Source organism: Heterocephalus glaber, unplaced genomic scaffold (genome assembly GCF_053883595.1).
Source record: "Heterocephalus glaber isolate CG9 unplaced genomic scaffold, H.glaber_assembly_v1.0 deba00001497, whole genome shotgun sequence".
Taxonomy (NCBI): domain Eukaryota; kingdom Metazoa; phylum Chordata; class Mammalia; order Rodentia; family Bathyergidae; genus Heterocephalus; species Heterocephalus glaber.
Window position 1 is genome coordinate 25,144,075 of NW_028258320.1, and position 16,120 is coordinate 25,160,194.

Below are 16,120 nucleotides of genomic sequence, written 5' to 3' on the forward strand. Positions count from 1 at the left end.
CAAGTCACTAAGTTGCTGAGGCTGGGCTTGAACTCACAATCTTCCCATCTCAGCTTCCCAGAGTACTAAGATTATAGGTGTGTGCCACAATGCCTGGCCCACTATATTCTTTTCACTCAAATTCAGTAAATAGGGACATTTTGGTATTTTTTTCTGGATTTTTTTACTAGTACATGTTTGCAGTACATGATGTTTACATTCCTTCTGTGAAGTTGGTATGTGTATATAACATCCCTTAATTTCTTTTTTCATCCCCTTTCCCTCTGCTACCTCCATTTCTTGAACCTCTTCCCATTTACGAAAGATCTATCTCCTTACTTCCCATTATCTATCTTTTATTTTGCTCTTTATTTATAATTTGGGTTTCTCATATAAAAGAAATCATGAGATATTTAAACTCAGGTATCTGATTTATTTCACTTAACATTATGGTATCACGATGTATCCATTTTTCTACAAATGATTCAGATTTGTCTTTATGGCATAGTAACACTACATTGTGTGTAAATACCACATTTTCTTTGTCCATTCATTTGCTGATAGAAATGTAGGGTTCTAAAATTTAGCTATTGTAAGTTGTGCTGCTATAAACATGAGTATGCATGTATCACTGTAATATAATGTCTTTAACTCTTTTGGAACAATACCTAGAAGGGGAATAGCTGGGTCAAATGGAATTTCTAGTTTTAGTGTTTTGAGGAATCTCCATATTGACTTCCATGGTGGTTGTACTAGATTACATTCCTACCAGCAATATAGAAATGTTCCTATTTCCCTGCAGCCTTGCCAGCAGTTGTTATTATTTGAGTTTGTGATGTTGGCCCTTCTTCCTCAGGTATGGTGCAATCTCAGTGTTGTTTTAATTTGAATTTCTCTAATGGTTAGCAATGTTGAGGATTTCTTCATTATATATATATTTTTTCTTCTGTGAAGTGTCTATTTATTTCACTAGCCCATTTTTAAATTGATTCTTTTATAATGGGGATGTAATTTTGTTTGAATTCTGATATTTGTTCTCTGAGGAAGCACTGGCAAAATTTTTCCTCATTTTGTAGATTTTCTTTTCACTGTTTGTTGTTTCTTTTGCTGTTCAGGAACTTTTAAATTTGATATGATTACACTTGTTGATTCTTGGTACTATTTCCTGTGTAACTGGAAAGTCCTTGCCTTTTACTAAGACTCCAAGAGTTTCACCTATTTTATCTTCCAGCAGATTAAGTGTTTCTCTTTTAACATTTAGTTCTTTGATATATTTTGATTTTATTTTAGTACATGTTGAGATGTATGGGTCTAGATGAAATCTTCTGCTTGTAGATAACCAGTTTTCCCAACACCATTTATTAAAGAGGTTATCTTTCCTCCAGCATATGTTTTAGTCCCTTTCTCAAAGATCAAAGTTGAATGTACTTAGGGTTGTTTCTCTATCCCATCTTCTGTTTCTTTTATCCTCATGTCTGTTTTCATGTCATTACCATGCTGTTTTTATTACTGTAGCTTTGTAATATAACTTCCAGTTCAGGATTGTGATACCTCCTGGTTTGCTCTTGTTACTCATGATTGCTTTTGCTATTCTGGGTCTCTTCTGGTTCTATATAAATTTTAGAATTGTTTTCTCCAGTTCTTTAAAAAATACTGTTGATATTTTGATTGGGATTGTATTCACCCTATATATCAGTTTTGGAAGTTTGGCTATTTTCACTATATTGGTTCTGCTTATTCAGAAACAGAGTATATCTTTCCATTTTCTGATGCCTTCTTCAATTGTCTTTTTTGGAGTACTGTATATTTTGTTGTAGAGATCTTTCACTTCCTTAGGTTAATTCCTAAGTATTTAGTTTTTGTTGGTGCTATTGTGAACAGTATTTTTTCCTAGTTTCATTATTTAGTGTACAGGAACACTATTCATTTTTGTTTGTTGTGTATCTTGTTACATTACTGAATTTGATTATTAATTCTAAGAGTCTTTTGGTGGCTTTTTAAGATCTTCCGTGTAGAGGATCATGTTGTCTGAAAATAATGATAGTTTGATTTCCTTTCCTATATATCTCTCTTTTCTTTCTTTTGCTTGCCTGATTGCTCTTGCTGATGTTTCAAGTACTATGTTGAACAGAAGTGGCAATAGTGGACACCCTTATCTTGTTCCTGATTTTAGAGGGAAAGCTTTCAGGTTTTCCCCATTTACTGTAATGTTGTCACAAATTTGTCACAAATAGCTTTTATCAGATTGAGATAAAGTCCTTCTATACCAATTTTCTTTAGTGCTTTTTATCAGGAAAGGATGTTGTATTTTGTCAAAGGCTTCTTCTGCATCTATTGAGATGATCATGTGATTTTTTGTCCTTGCTTCTGTTTATGTCATGTATCGCATTTAGTGATTTGCATATGTTGAACTATCCCTGCATCCCTGGAATGAAGCCTACTTGGTCATGGTGTACAATATTTCTGATGATTCATTGCATTGTTTGCCAGTATCTTGTTGGGGATTTTTGCCTGATTTTAAAAGAAATAAAATTTAATTAAAGGCCATCTTTTCTTCTATCAGATTCTCCTTCCTTAGGCTTGGAAATAACTTGATTATGTGTTACTGTCTGTTTTTTAAATACTGATTAAAAATACCCATAAATAATGCACACCTTGTTAATTTATGTTTTTAATTTTTATCACACTGAAGTTTCATGAGGAAACATTATCAAAATGAAAGTGTGCTATATTTTGTTCTTGGTTGTAACAGCCCTCCATATTCAAGTGCTCTGCATTTATGACATGAGTTAAACAAAGAAGGAACAGAAAATAAAAGGAAAGAATTGCATCTGTACTGAATATATACAGACTTTTTCATGTCATTATTCCTTAAGTAATACAGTACACCAATTATTTACACTGCATTACACTGTACCACATATTATAAGTAACCTAGAGATTATTTAATGTATACAGGAGGATGTGCTTAAGTTAAATGAAAATGTTATGCAATCCATGTAAGAGACAGGCATCTGTTGATTTTGTTATTTAAAAGGGTGTTTTGGAACCAGCCCTTGACGATACTGTGGGATGATTGTACGTGGTTGTACAGTTTTCAAAATATATTGAACTGTACACTTAAGATTTGTATGTTGTACTCTCATTTGCCATTTTCTTCTTGATTTGTAGGAACCCATTATTTATTGAAGAAAAGAGTTCTTTGTATTAAGAGTTGCAAATATTTATTCCCAAAGCAAAGTTAGTATTTTGAATTTGCTTTTTTATACAAAAATTTTATTTTTATGTAGATAAATGATCAATCTTATAATGATCAATCTCCTAAATTTTGAATCATTGTTAGGATGGGTTTCTTCTACATCAAAGTTATAATCTTTTTTTCCATCCGGGCATAGTGGTGCACGCCTGTAATTCCATCGTTGTGGGAGGCTGAGGCAAGAGGATCACAAGTGTGACCCCAGACTGGACACCTTAGCAATATCCTGTCTCAAAATAAAGAGTTTGGGATGGAACTCAGCGTGAAAGGCCTGCGTTACATCCCAGTGGCAGAAAAAGAGTTTTGTTCTTCAAGTTTTGTTTTTCTTTTCAATACTTCGATCTTAAATTTTTAATTCATTTGCAATTCATTTGTAAATTGTTTGAGGTATGGATTCAGCTGTATTTTATTCCAGATAGCTTTAACATGTTATTTCATTAGTAGAATTTCTATTGTTCACCATCCATGTATTTCCAGAATACACTCTTGTTGGTCATAATATAATATAATTTATAATATACTTAAAGTATATTTTATTTTAGCAAATGTAAACATGTATAAACATATATATACATGCATGTCTGTATATGTGTATGTACATACCTAAATATATGTGTGTATAATTTGCTCACACTTTGCTTGTGATTTCTTCATCTAGTTTATAAGTGAGATTGGTCTATATTTATCTCTTTCACTGTCATTTTGATTTTTGGTAATAAGGTCATAATAAACTCATAAAAAGAGTTGAAAGTTTTTTCTTCTTTAATTCTCTGAAACAATTCCAAAACTATCTGGATCTGGTGTTTTGGGGTGGGGAAATATTGACTATCTTAAAAGAATTTTAATAATTATATTAATTTCATGTCTTTTCATGAGAAAATTTTGTTAATTTATATCTTTTTCTAGGAAACAACTTATTTCACCTAATTTTTCCAATCTTTAAAGTTAGTACTATTTTCTAATAAATTAAAAAGTTAACTGCATGTATTTTCTTTCCTAATACTATTTGTTTATGTCATGTCTTCTCTTTTCTTTATGTTTCTGCCTCATTGATTTACATATAACCTTAATGTATTGTGGCAGCATTTTTGGCTGATCACTTGAATTTCAGGGTTGGCAAAGGATATAAAGAAGAAGAGGAGGGCTGGGAATTCAGCTCAGTGGCACCATGCCTGCCTTGAAAGCACAAGGTCCTGAATTCAATCCCTGGTTAAAAAAACAAAACAAAACAAAAAATGAAGAGGAGAGTCACAGTGAGAAGCAATGAGAGGAAAAATGACTTTTCTGGTTTTGCAGGGCAGGTAATTCTGATTTTGACTGATCACTGAAAGCTCATTTATGCCTTGTTTTCCTTTACTGTAGAGTTGGGATAAATATAATGTCTACATCATGGAATGCTGTGAGGATCAAGTGAATTAATACAAAAAATTTAAAATACCCCATATGAAGTTGTCGGTATCATTAGTTGTTAACATTATGAGTATAGGAGAAATAAAGTAACAGATCCAGGTTTAAAGAATGCGAACCAGGACACTAAAAATGTGTTTATCATGGATTCATGTGCATGAGGACCCTGGATCCTCCTCTCCACTCCTAGTATCTCTGTCATCCTGAATGCCTTCCCAGTCTCCATAGACGACTTGAATATCACAGAGTGAGCAGGGCAGCTTGAATACAGCCATATCAAGCATTTCACAGACTTTTTGAAAGTTGCATTCAAACCTTACACAATCAGATTCAACTGAAAAGGCAGGGCTGGATTATAAGATGCCATAGTGGTAGGCTTCTCTTCATGCTTGGTCAGTGATTTATTGCTCACTTAATAAATATTTAAGTGTATGTGATGTATAAATCCTGAATGAAATATAGTATCGAATCCATTGCCCCCCCATTAACAAAGTTTAACCAAGAAAAGGTACAATCTCACATGAGCTAGTGTTTATATTACAGTTTATATGCAGATTATTGACCTGTGAGTCTATCCACATTGGTCAATTGGGTGTTCTAGGTTTGTATTATCCTTTAGAGTACCCACTATTTACTCTAAAGAAAATAAAGTAGAATTAAAGAGTCAGTTTCTCTGTCATACTAGGCACATTTTAAGGGGTCAGTAGCCACCTTGGCTATTAGCTACAGTATTGGAAAACTGAATTCTAGAACATTTCTACCACCCCAGGAAGTTCTATTGGACAGCTGTATTCTAGAGGGAATATCAACAATAACTAAAGTAGTACTAGATCTGGTATAAGTGGCTCAGGGAATGGACCACCTTGTTCTTACTAGGCTGGCTGAATGCCTATGGTTATGGCTAGCAGGGTTAAAAATAGTTTAATCTTTGAAGCAGGTTAAACAAATTCTCTGGAATGTTATTTATCCTGGGAACTTTCTTGGAGATTCCACAGTGCAAGAATTCTGAATTGGCGACGGCCAGAGTGATTTACTACATTCCCTAGGTCAATCATAAAGGCTACACTTTCTTTTACATTATTTCAGTCCAGAGGTCACCTCCAACAACAATCCTGCCTTTTATCACTTACATACTTGTTGATGTAAATAATCATCTATTTCCTGGTCACTATCAGCCTGAAAACATTTGTCCACTTTGGCCATTTTCCTGGAATATATCATTGAGTACTTTCATGGCTTTTGCTCTGTAAGTGACATCTTTAATAAAAGCACCAACCCTTCCCAACAATATTTGCCAGCCTGGCCCAGTAAAAATAGATAATTTATCATGATGTTTCCTGTAGCACATGAATCAAGTATCAAGTATCAAGTACAAATGGTGAATGTGTCAAAGATGGAAGGACATTCTTTCGATGTGCTCAGAGCAATTCACCAATAAGGTGAAATACACATGAAACCGATTGAGGGCCAAAGAACCACAGAGCTAAGGACTCCCCCTATGCTTGTCAGGTGCTGGGTTAGCAAGGAGACAGCAGCTGGGGATTTAGCTCATTGGCGCCGAGCCTGCCTGGCGAGCACAAGGTCCTGAGTTTGATCCCAGGCAACACATTGTCACAGCTCCTGATGGCCTGGGGGCTGGGGGTGGGGCACAGTCCCTTAGAGAATCAACCACAATAAGGAAAGGGGCCGTGTATTTTTTACCAAAATGTGCTCTTTTCCTCCTCCCAGGGTTGTGGTGACATGCTTGCTAACAGCTTGCTCTTTTCTATCTACTCCAAGCCTATCCTGGACAGGTGTCATGGCGCTAAGCCAGGGATTTCTACCAAAGTCCTGTCCCTATCCCTCCTTGCCATCCTGGGCCTCATTAAAAAGGGAGCACAGAGCCTGATACTTTGTAAATGCTATTATGGTAACCAATAATAAGCTGAGCTAAACCAGAGGGAAGCTGGATACAGAGGACTAAAGGAAAGAAATATCAGAAATCTTTGTCCATTACCAGCAGGTCTAGGAATAAAAGACATAGATTGAGAATATAAAGAATATTTTCCACATCTCCTGAACATCCTGCCATCAATTATCACATTTAACCCACCACTAAATCTGTTCATCCTTCCTTCTAAGTCCCTCTGAAATGCGGCCATGCTCCCATCCCCCATCCCGTCATCACCACCACCGACACTAGACAGCTCTCAGCCTGTCTTCACACAGCAGCACCCTAGAGAGTGATACTAGAAAAGACAAGTTTGATCACTTAAACTTCTATTATTGCTTAGGATAAAGACTAAAATACTCATTCTGACCTATTGAGACCTACTCAGCTGGCCCCTGCTGGCCCCTTGTAACAGCATCTCCCAATCTCCTTCCTTCAACACTGTAATCCTGACACACAGGTTTTCCTCCCTTCAATTTCTGTAATAAGCCAAACGTGCTCCTGCCTCAGGGCCTTTGCATATGTAGCATCCTGTGCTTGAATTACTCTTCTCCCAGTTCCCTCTGGCCTCATTATCTCATGCTCATCCTTCATTATCAGTTTAGTCACCACTTCCTCTTTATGTGTCACTTCAGTTATTATGCTGCTCTCCTCCAGAACTAGGTCATATTAAAGTTTTGCATTTGTAGGGGTGACTATTTGATTAACATTCTCCTATAAAATTATAAGCTTTAGAGACACTGTTTATTTTTTTACTTACCATTATATTCCCAGTTCTTAACATGAGTAAATCTTTGTTGACTGAGTAAATAAGGAGGAACTTTATGCTCTGCCAGCAAAGGAGCATGGTATCCTAAGGAAATGCAGAAATTTAAGAGCCCTGACTCAAATCCTGACTCTGCCATTTGTTGGTCAGATAGCCTTGGGCATGTTGATTTACCCCTCTAAACTTTTGTTTTCTCATCTGTAAAATGGGCATAACCATTGTCATGTGAGGTTGTGGAGATGGAAGGGAATGTGTGCTAATTGTGCATCTAGTAGGTTCTCTGTGAATTACTGACATCATCACTGTTATCCAGTTTAGAGACTGAGGGAATGGAAAGTCCTCTGATGAGACACAGGGCTCCTCAAGAAGTGACAAGCACTCAAAAGGAAACAGATAGTAACATTTTTTATTAAATATTACAGTGGATCAAAAAGTACAAAATATCTCTTGCCTGCTATGTGATTGGGAAACTATTGGCACATAATACAGTATCAAAAGCAGTAATAAGTACAATTTGGAAAACATACAAAATTGAGTGTTTATAGTTGGCTCAGCATTCTTCTGGTAGTGTGTGAACTAATGCAAAGGTTACTCAATAACCTCTCCATTGGGAAACTATATAATATCACTGGGCCATGTTGCTATATACAAATAATCACCTTACAGAGCATAGAGGTTACGTAGCTGGAATCACCAAAAGTATACAATATTTACAACACAGTAAAGTTTAAAAAAGTATAAACAGCCAAGAGATTATGCTGCTATTCTTCAGACGTATTTCAACCATAGGGAGACAAGCAGAATATCAAATACAACAGCCAACACTGGAGTTTAAGTGCTCAAGGTAATCATTGCAATGGTGTGGGTCTCACCAGGGCGAAATCATTCCCATTTCTCTTTAAAATTGGGACAAGAGTAAAACTAGACCAGATGGGACTTGGCTGACCACCACCAAATGTGACTTTGTGGGACAACAGTGAAGAGAAATAAATGGTTCTCTTTGAAGGCACACTACATAAAATATTTTTTGTGAAATCACCTTGCAATTTCCATCTGACACATTAACACAGTGAAATACAGTACTTGAGAATTCATGCACCAGGTCAGAAAGTTGTAAAGTCCACACCGAGTTTTAACAAACCCTTCTGTATGTGCCCTGATAAACAAGTGAACTTAAGAGCTTCTAGCTAGTAAATAAATAAGTCAGTCCTGTGGCAAACATTACAAGTTCAAATCACTAGGAGAATACTTAATTCTGAAACTTGGTTGGGCTTTGTTTTTTATGTTGAGTTGTCAAAAGTTAGACCAGAAGTTTCGTGGAAAGGTTTTTAAAAAATATTATTTGGAATCTCCAAATCTCCAATAAATCACAAACTTAGCGCATTTTGAATTGCAACATTTCTTGGAAGCCACATTCAGTAAATAGATTTATGACTCCATTGCCAATTAAATTCCATAGTTTCCTTTACAGAGCTACCAATAACAATGGTTTGATTGCACAAAGAAAGGCTTGTGCAATTCCATTCAATAATAAGGCCCCTTGAACTCAAACAATGCAAACAAAGCCCTATTTAAGACTTTTTAAAACGTAGCTCTCAGCCAATGAAGAATTCAATGGTCTTTTTGAAACATATCCAAGATCTCTGTTTGGAGTTTTAAAACAAATAACACATAGCTTCTGTTGGGAATGTATACCCGCATCTCTCTTTATTTGTCCTGATGTTTTGCCGAGGGTATGAGCTTCCTCAGACAGAAACAGTGAGTCTCCTCTCGGAAGAGATGAGAAAAACAAAAGCTGAACTATGTTAACATTGTTTGAAAATGGTGTGATCAAATTCCAACATGATGAAACCAGACTGAAATCACTGCAGTGGGGAAAACAAGTGCCCCATATTACAAATGGATAGGTGAACTCCACCGAGGACAGACAGCCCCCATTTTCTCTGAGAAAGGAACTCACAAAAACCACATCCGATCTAGCCCATGTCTGCTGCAGAGCCACTGATTTGTCTGCTTCCATTTTCTCTGATTCTGTGACCATTCAATCTAGTGCAACTTTCTTATGTGTTCTGGCCAGCATTTTGCCAGCTGGAATTGAGATTATCCCCCACCCCCATTCTTGTGCAATAGCAGGATAATCTGCACTCACACATTTATAATCTAAATTCTACTAGTCTATCTATGATTCTATTAAATATATATATATATATATAATTCCACAGGAAGGTAAATAATTAATTGAAGCAAATGGAACTCTTAACACTGGATCTCTACATTCTTCTGTTTCCACCTTTGGATATTAAGTATGTTACATGGAATATTTGGCTTCATATCATGGAGACATTTCAATATAAATGCACAGCATGCGTGGCTTTGTGTAAGAGCCGCAGTTTCACTCTTACTGGTTTTATTTTGCAGCCGAGTTACCTAATTAGAAGTTGAAAATTGTCATCAATATTCATAGAGTTAAATATCTCAGAGGTAAAAGACTTGGTTAACTATGGTTCTAAAGCCTACTGGCTAGGGTTGGGGGAGGCGGACCATGGGCTAGGGAGTTCATCGAAGCAGTCTCCAGTGGGATGGACAGGAGTGGGAAAGAAAAATCCACTCCATTGACTCTTAATAAACCTAAAAAACCGCATCCACCTTGATGTTACATCTTGGGAGCAAATGGAATCAAGTGGCAAGAATGACAAAAGGCATTCTCCACATCTTTTGACTGCTTGAACAGCTTGAGCTTTAATATCCAACAATAAAAGAAGTCAAAGCGGACAGTATTGCCATGTATGTAAAAAACCATGGCAAAAACCACCTTCCTTGTGCGTGTGCACACAAAACCCACACCCCATAAGCCCAAGAGGATGCCTTTCTTTTAAATGGGTAATCCAGTATGCTAGTTGTTCCCAAAGAGGTAACCTGGAGACAATCTTCTTGGGAATGACAAGAAACCAACTGATGAAGACAATGTGACTACCTACGACTCAGCAGGCTGAGGCCTAGGGAAGCTGTCTGGCGGTCAGGCCTCCAGCTGCTCCTCCTCTGCTGGACAGTCGAGGTCCATCCTCTTCCCAACCCCCTTTCCCAGACTTTAAATGGAGCAGTGCCAACACCAATGTAAGTCATTCTGGCTCCTGTTCTAATTTCTGAAATTCCTAAAATATCTGTGCAGCCCACAAATATGTCCTTTAGATTCTGTTGTTATTCAGCAGCTTGCTGCCAGTGAGATTTTTGTTTTTATGATTCCTCTGGTATGTAGGACAGTTTCACAGCCTAGGTAAGGTAAGTACAATGCTCAAATTTTCACATAACCCAATACTTCAAAGCAAAGCATCTGGCCGGGTAAGCATTGAATAAGCATTGAATAAGCTCTTTCAACTATGCCATTTATGAGGAACAAAATCCGTAAGTTGAGGATCTGCAAAGGAACATTCTTTGCACGATTGTGTGCTGGACTGTTTCTTTTTCATTTGTTCCACTAGAATCAGTTGCTTCAATTTGTAAACAATAACTTTACCACCCAAAGCTGCTCAAAATGATAAGTTGTGGAAAAATTACAAATACACACCAACAACTAGGACAGTTAGTCAGCCTTTAAAACAAAACAAAAATCAAAACAAAAAAATGAAAGACCTGCAAACAAAAGCAATATTGTTTAATTAAAAAAAATAAAAAGGACAAGAAGGAACTGGGAGAAAATGGAACTACCTGTATATAAATTAGGCGAGCAAACAGTGATACGGGTAGTTTAAGAACCAAATATATACAGTCAATTTAACAGTGTTTACTTCTCTGGTTTCTTTAATAGTGTCAAAATGAAAGATCTATTGAAGATTCACTATACATTGCATTGATTGAACCTTGGAAAGTTTTATGGAAAGAGGGGCATCCCTTGGCTATGTTTGCCAGTCTTTCTTGCCCCTTCCTTTGAAAAGCCTGCTCCCTTTTTTTGGCCCAGATTGCTTCCTGACCATCTCAACTCAGCTGGGGTCCTCTAAGTTCTTCCTGGATATACATAAATTCCTTCACAAGACCCACATGTGAAGTAAATGATCTGGAGGTGCGAGGGCATCCATGTCGGAAGAAGGTCAAGACTGACCAGCAAAGGCTAGAACTGTCCCAGAAAAATAGGCCTTGATGTCTGGGACTAATTGTATCCCCAGATTAGGAGGAATACTGACTTCCAACTCTGGGAGCCATCACCTCAGGCAGGATGTGATGCTCCATTGGCCATGCCAGTTTGGGATGCTGGACTGAGCCGGGTTTACAGTTTCGTACTGGGATGTACGGACGACAGCTGGGAAGGTGGAAAGGCAGCTTGAGGATTTATAGCAGCTAAAGGGTAAATGCTGTTGTGCAAAAGGTCCCCATATGAACTTCCCACAGGCGTGGCCGCAGCCAAGTGTCTGTACAGCTGCTGAGAATTTGTTGGTGATGTAAAAATTCCTCTTTGCATCACAAGTGAGTGGAAAGCCAGAGGCTGCATGAGTGGAGAAAGCACAGTCTGGTTTTTCAAGTACTGCAGAGAGTGAGAATACCCAGCTGGGAGCCTGGAGTTAAGGCCCGAGTTACACAGGCTCCCAGAATACAAACCTGGGAAGATTGGGGAGGACAGGGGGAGCTTGTGGCCTTCTGATCCTCCACCAGAATGCCCTCCGTAGGTGGCCTTGGTGCCTTCACTCTCCTGCTCAGAAGACTTCTCCTTCCCGGAAGCCTCCTTGGCTGGGTCCAAGGGAGACACCGCTCGGGCCTTTTTCCCAGCAATCACAAGGTCCAAATCCTCCAGGCTTCGCTTTATGGGACGCGCAGCACCAATGTTCTGAGGACTCATTTTCCGATGCAGGATAGGATGGACCATGCCTTCCATCTTTCTGAAATTCTCCAGTCTCACATGGTGAGATTTTCCGGATCTTGAAAGTGATTCGGGGTATTTTTTAGGACCCGACATGGTCATGGGTGAGACCCGACAGGCTTTGGGGTGACAGTCTCGACTCTGGCTGCTGATGACCTGGAATTGGGAGACACCTTTGCTCTCTTGGGGCCCTGTGGCTGAATGGGCCAGGCCCAGGACCTTACTGGTCAGTTTGTGTGGGTTCTTGGGGAGGCTCAGATCTGTTGGCTGATCATCTGTAGAGATTTCTGCTGTGGCCAACTTTTCTGCAGCCAATTTTTTGTCTTGCAGATGAAGAGACGCGAGATAATTTACATGGAGCTTTTCTTGGTGTTTGTGGGAAGCGAAAGAACTGCTTTCTGACTCCCTGTACATGTCCCTGGAAGCGTACTTGGATGATTGTTCATTATGAAGGTGGTGTTCTGTATGTCGATAGAGGCTATGGAGATGTGGGGACGAGTAGAAATCTGCCAGGAAGCTAGGCATGTGGGAATGGGGGAGCGCCCTTTTCTCTAAAAGTTTATCCTTGCCCTCCTGAATTTCTTGCTTCAAGACATAGGAGTCAGCCAGGGAGTTAAAATGATGCTTGGAGAAGCTACAGCGGTGGGCATCCGATCGACTCAGTTTGTCATGCTTGAATATATCACCGATGCTCTTCCTCTCCTCTGAGGGCTTGCTTTTGAAACTCTGGACGTGCTGAATCACTGATGGCCTGCTGACCGCCATGTGGTCAGTGCTTTGGCTGTGGTGGGCCTGGGACAAACCGGAACACAAGTCATCCCTGGCAATCAGTTTCTTTTTGCTGATCAAAGGGGGTGGGGAGCCATAGGGGTAGCTGCTAGAGAGGCTGGCACCACTCACTTGGGACAAAAGCTTTTTCTTGGCCAGTGGGGACATGATGCCTGGATTGCCCCTGGAGTAGAGCAGGGGTGTGTAATTAAGTCCATGGTTTTCGTTCATGGGCCCAGTCAAATCTTTGTCTTTGAACATGTCAAATGACTGGACCACAAGGACCTTTGGGGTCTGCTTTAGTGCATTGTGGATGTCATCACTGCCCAGCTGGTCTACCTTCACAGTGCAGTTGGCAATGTAATCTGCCATTGCAGGCAGTTTGTCATCCTCTGTCTCATTCTGGTTTGCCAGTGGTGGCTGTGTGGTGGAGAAGCCAGGAAAGGATGCATCTTGGGGGTCATTTTCAGTGTTCTCTGTAAAACAGCAGGATTTGGATTCCTGCTTTGTATCCACGGGGGCATCAGGAGAGGCCAGGGACTGTTTGCCAGCCCCAGGGATGGGCACTGGGTCCCTCTCCGGGGCCAGGGGCATGCTGGGGAGTGGAGCTGCAGGTCCCTTCTCGCCCACCTCCTCGGCCTCCTTCTCACTGTTAGAACCTTGGTCTGTTTCATTGTCCTTTTCTGGGTCTGCTCTGGATGCCAGGGACCTTGCTGCAAAATCCTGGTACCCTTCTGCTTTTTTCTTCACATCTGCTGCCATGAGAGGTTCTGCGATGCTTTTCTGGTTTAAAGACTCTTGTTCTTTCTCTGGCTCTGATGAAACCTGATAAAACATTTCAAAAGACAGTCAGAAGAAAACCAAATACACTGACATGTTTTGCTGGAAATAAAATATTACACATAGCATTTTTCCTTGAAAACAGGCTTGTCAATCAGCTCATTGAGTTTCTGTAAGGCTTTATTACTCCCCAATCATGGTTCTAAACAAAGAAACCTAAATTACAGAAACATTAGGAGAAATAAGCATATATCCTTTATGAGACACCTATCAAAATAGCAAAGTGTTATGTACTGATGGTATCCAATCACATTACTCCTTGATTCTAATATATAATTTAATTCTAAGGTTGTCTTCTTGTCAAATCAGTCAATTATCCAAATGGGTTTTAAATTACATGTTGTGTTTTATGACACTTCTGGGAAAGATTTTTTAAGCATCTCTTTCAAAAATCCAACCAACTCCATGTCACCAACAAACTATACTCCTTGCCTTTCTTTGAAAGAGAAAATCCCATCCTAACATGTTCAATATGATGCAATGAAAGTTAATGATGCCTAAGTGTTAATAATTTCTACTCAGTGCCATAGGACATGCAGATAATACTAAAATATTTAAAAAGTATGCAGAAGCAATGGCAGTCTATGTACATGAGGGATAGAGGGTATTCTAAGTCCTTTTTTTAAAGCCGAAAACAAAATTGTTAAAATTAAGACAGTAAGTGCCACCCAAAATATAGCTTTTCTGTTCATTGCAATAAATTATACTTAATTTGACGAATCCTTTGCATGTGTCCCTATTTTTAGAAGTCATGGGCACAATTTGACCCATTTATTATATTGTGTAATCATGTAAGCTTTGAGCTTAAGAGGTCATTTTAACTTTCCACCTGTGACCCAGCTGACTGACAAGACATTTCAAAATTACTGTCACTCTGCCCTGACATGTCTTTGTGGAACAGTCATGAAACAGCTGTATTGAGCTGGTGCCCCATCCCCTGCCCTAGTCTTATCTCTTCAACTTTGTTCTCTGTTGAGAAAAAGAAATAACCACATTAGCATCTTTGAGTAAGACTGTTGATGCTGGCTTAAGGATACATAGGACAAACCTTTTAAGGAAATCACACCTATTTCACTGCTATAGCTCCTCAAACCCACTTAAAGATACCTCTGCTTTCTAGGGATGTGTTATAGCGAGAGCCTCTGTTTATCTCTCCCCTGTCTTTCACTAATAGCTGCATTTTCCAGTACAAATATCATCACTTGTTCTACATTAATAATCATCATTGGTCTCCTGAGCTTATACAATACATGAAAATATAGAAAAATGAATAAAGCAAGTGAAAAGGCAAATTGCATTTAATTGTTAATTTCTGATGGGGCTATGGTTTGAAGTGGAACTATGGGGAATGCTCAGCCTCACTGAAATTTCTACAGCCAAGGTTTTTAGCTTTGCTGGAGTCTCATGCTTCTAGCTATAAAACAGGTCGGGTGGGGGGAGGGTCCTTGAGAGTTAAGCTGAAAAAAGTAAAAGGCCATTTTTCTGAGATGGAATTTTATGATCAGCTTTAGTATGTTAAATGTAAAATGATATCTTCCCACTGTACAATCTGTTACCTGAAGATAGTGGGTTTTCCTAGAAGGGTTTATCACTCCTCCTATCTCCATTCAGCTCAGTGCTTCTTGTCAAAAACATCAAAAATTAAATAATGAAAACTATGACAAGTCTAAACCCAAACCTCAAACACAGTCAATGATTAACAATGTGGGTCCTACTGTGGAGATGAGGAGCAACTTTTACTAGATCACTCTTGAAGAAAGTAGGTAATTCCATGTATGTTAGACAACCTCACATGACAGCCTCTAAAATGCCAGACACTTCACACTCATTCTCTGAGGGAACAGTTGGGGTCCATAGCAAACAGGGTGCCTAGCAGCTTTGGGGGTTACTCTGGGCTCTGGGGAGCAAGGATCCATCCCTGGGGAGTGGTCATCTCCCTAGCTGATAGGCTCAGTGCACATGCTGTGGATCTTCACACAAGTCACAAACCAATCATTTTAAACTTTATCCCCCAAATGGAGCCATGCAAAGGTCAGCTGGCCCCCTGGACCTCACCTTGTCCCCTGGTGCTTTGGCATCATTGTATACATGGCATCTAATAGAACTCACTGATCCAAAACCCTTATAAATCACCAGGCCAACAGGATAAAGGAAGAAAAGAATATAAGCCTTAGAATTTCCTTGTTTTGGGCCATTTAAACTGCAAACTTGCACATGTTTATAGTCTGTATCATCTTTGTTTTCTCCTTCCTTTTTAAATTAGTAGAGCCTAAAATAATTACAAAACTAATGAAAACAACATTTCTCCTCTTGGTATTAATATTA

The 16,120-nt window shown here is 38.9% G+C and overlaps 1 protein-coding gene across 3 annotated transcripts in view; it reads right to left on the minus strand.

Annotated features, from left to right (window-relative positions):
* Window positions 1–7,726: 7,726 nt before the first annotated feature.
* Window positions 7,727–16,120, minus strand: part of Arid5b (AT-rich interaction domain 5B) — a 178,359-nt gene continuing 169,965 nt past the window's right edge. For all 3 annotated transcript variants that reach the window (XM_004858263.4, XM_087184810.1, XM_004858264.4), the window contains one exon: window positions 7,727–13,780. In XM_004858263.4, coding sequence (XP_004858320.1) covers window positions 11,600–13,780 — 2,181 coding nt within the window. In that variant the 3' untranslated portion in view covers window positions 7,727–11,599. The remainder of the gene's footprint in view (window positions 13,781–16,120) is intronic.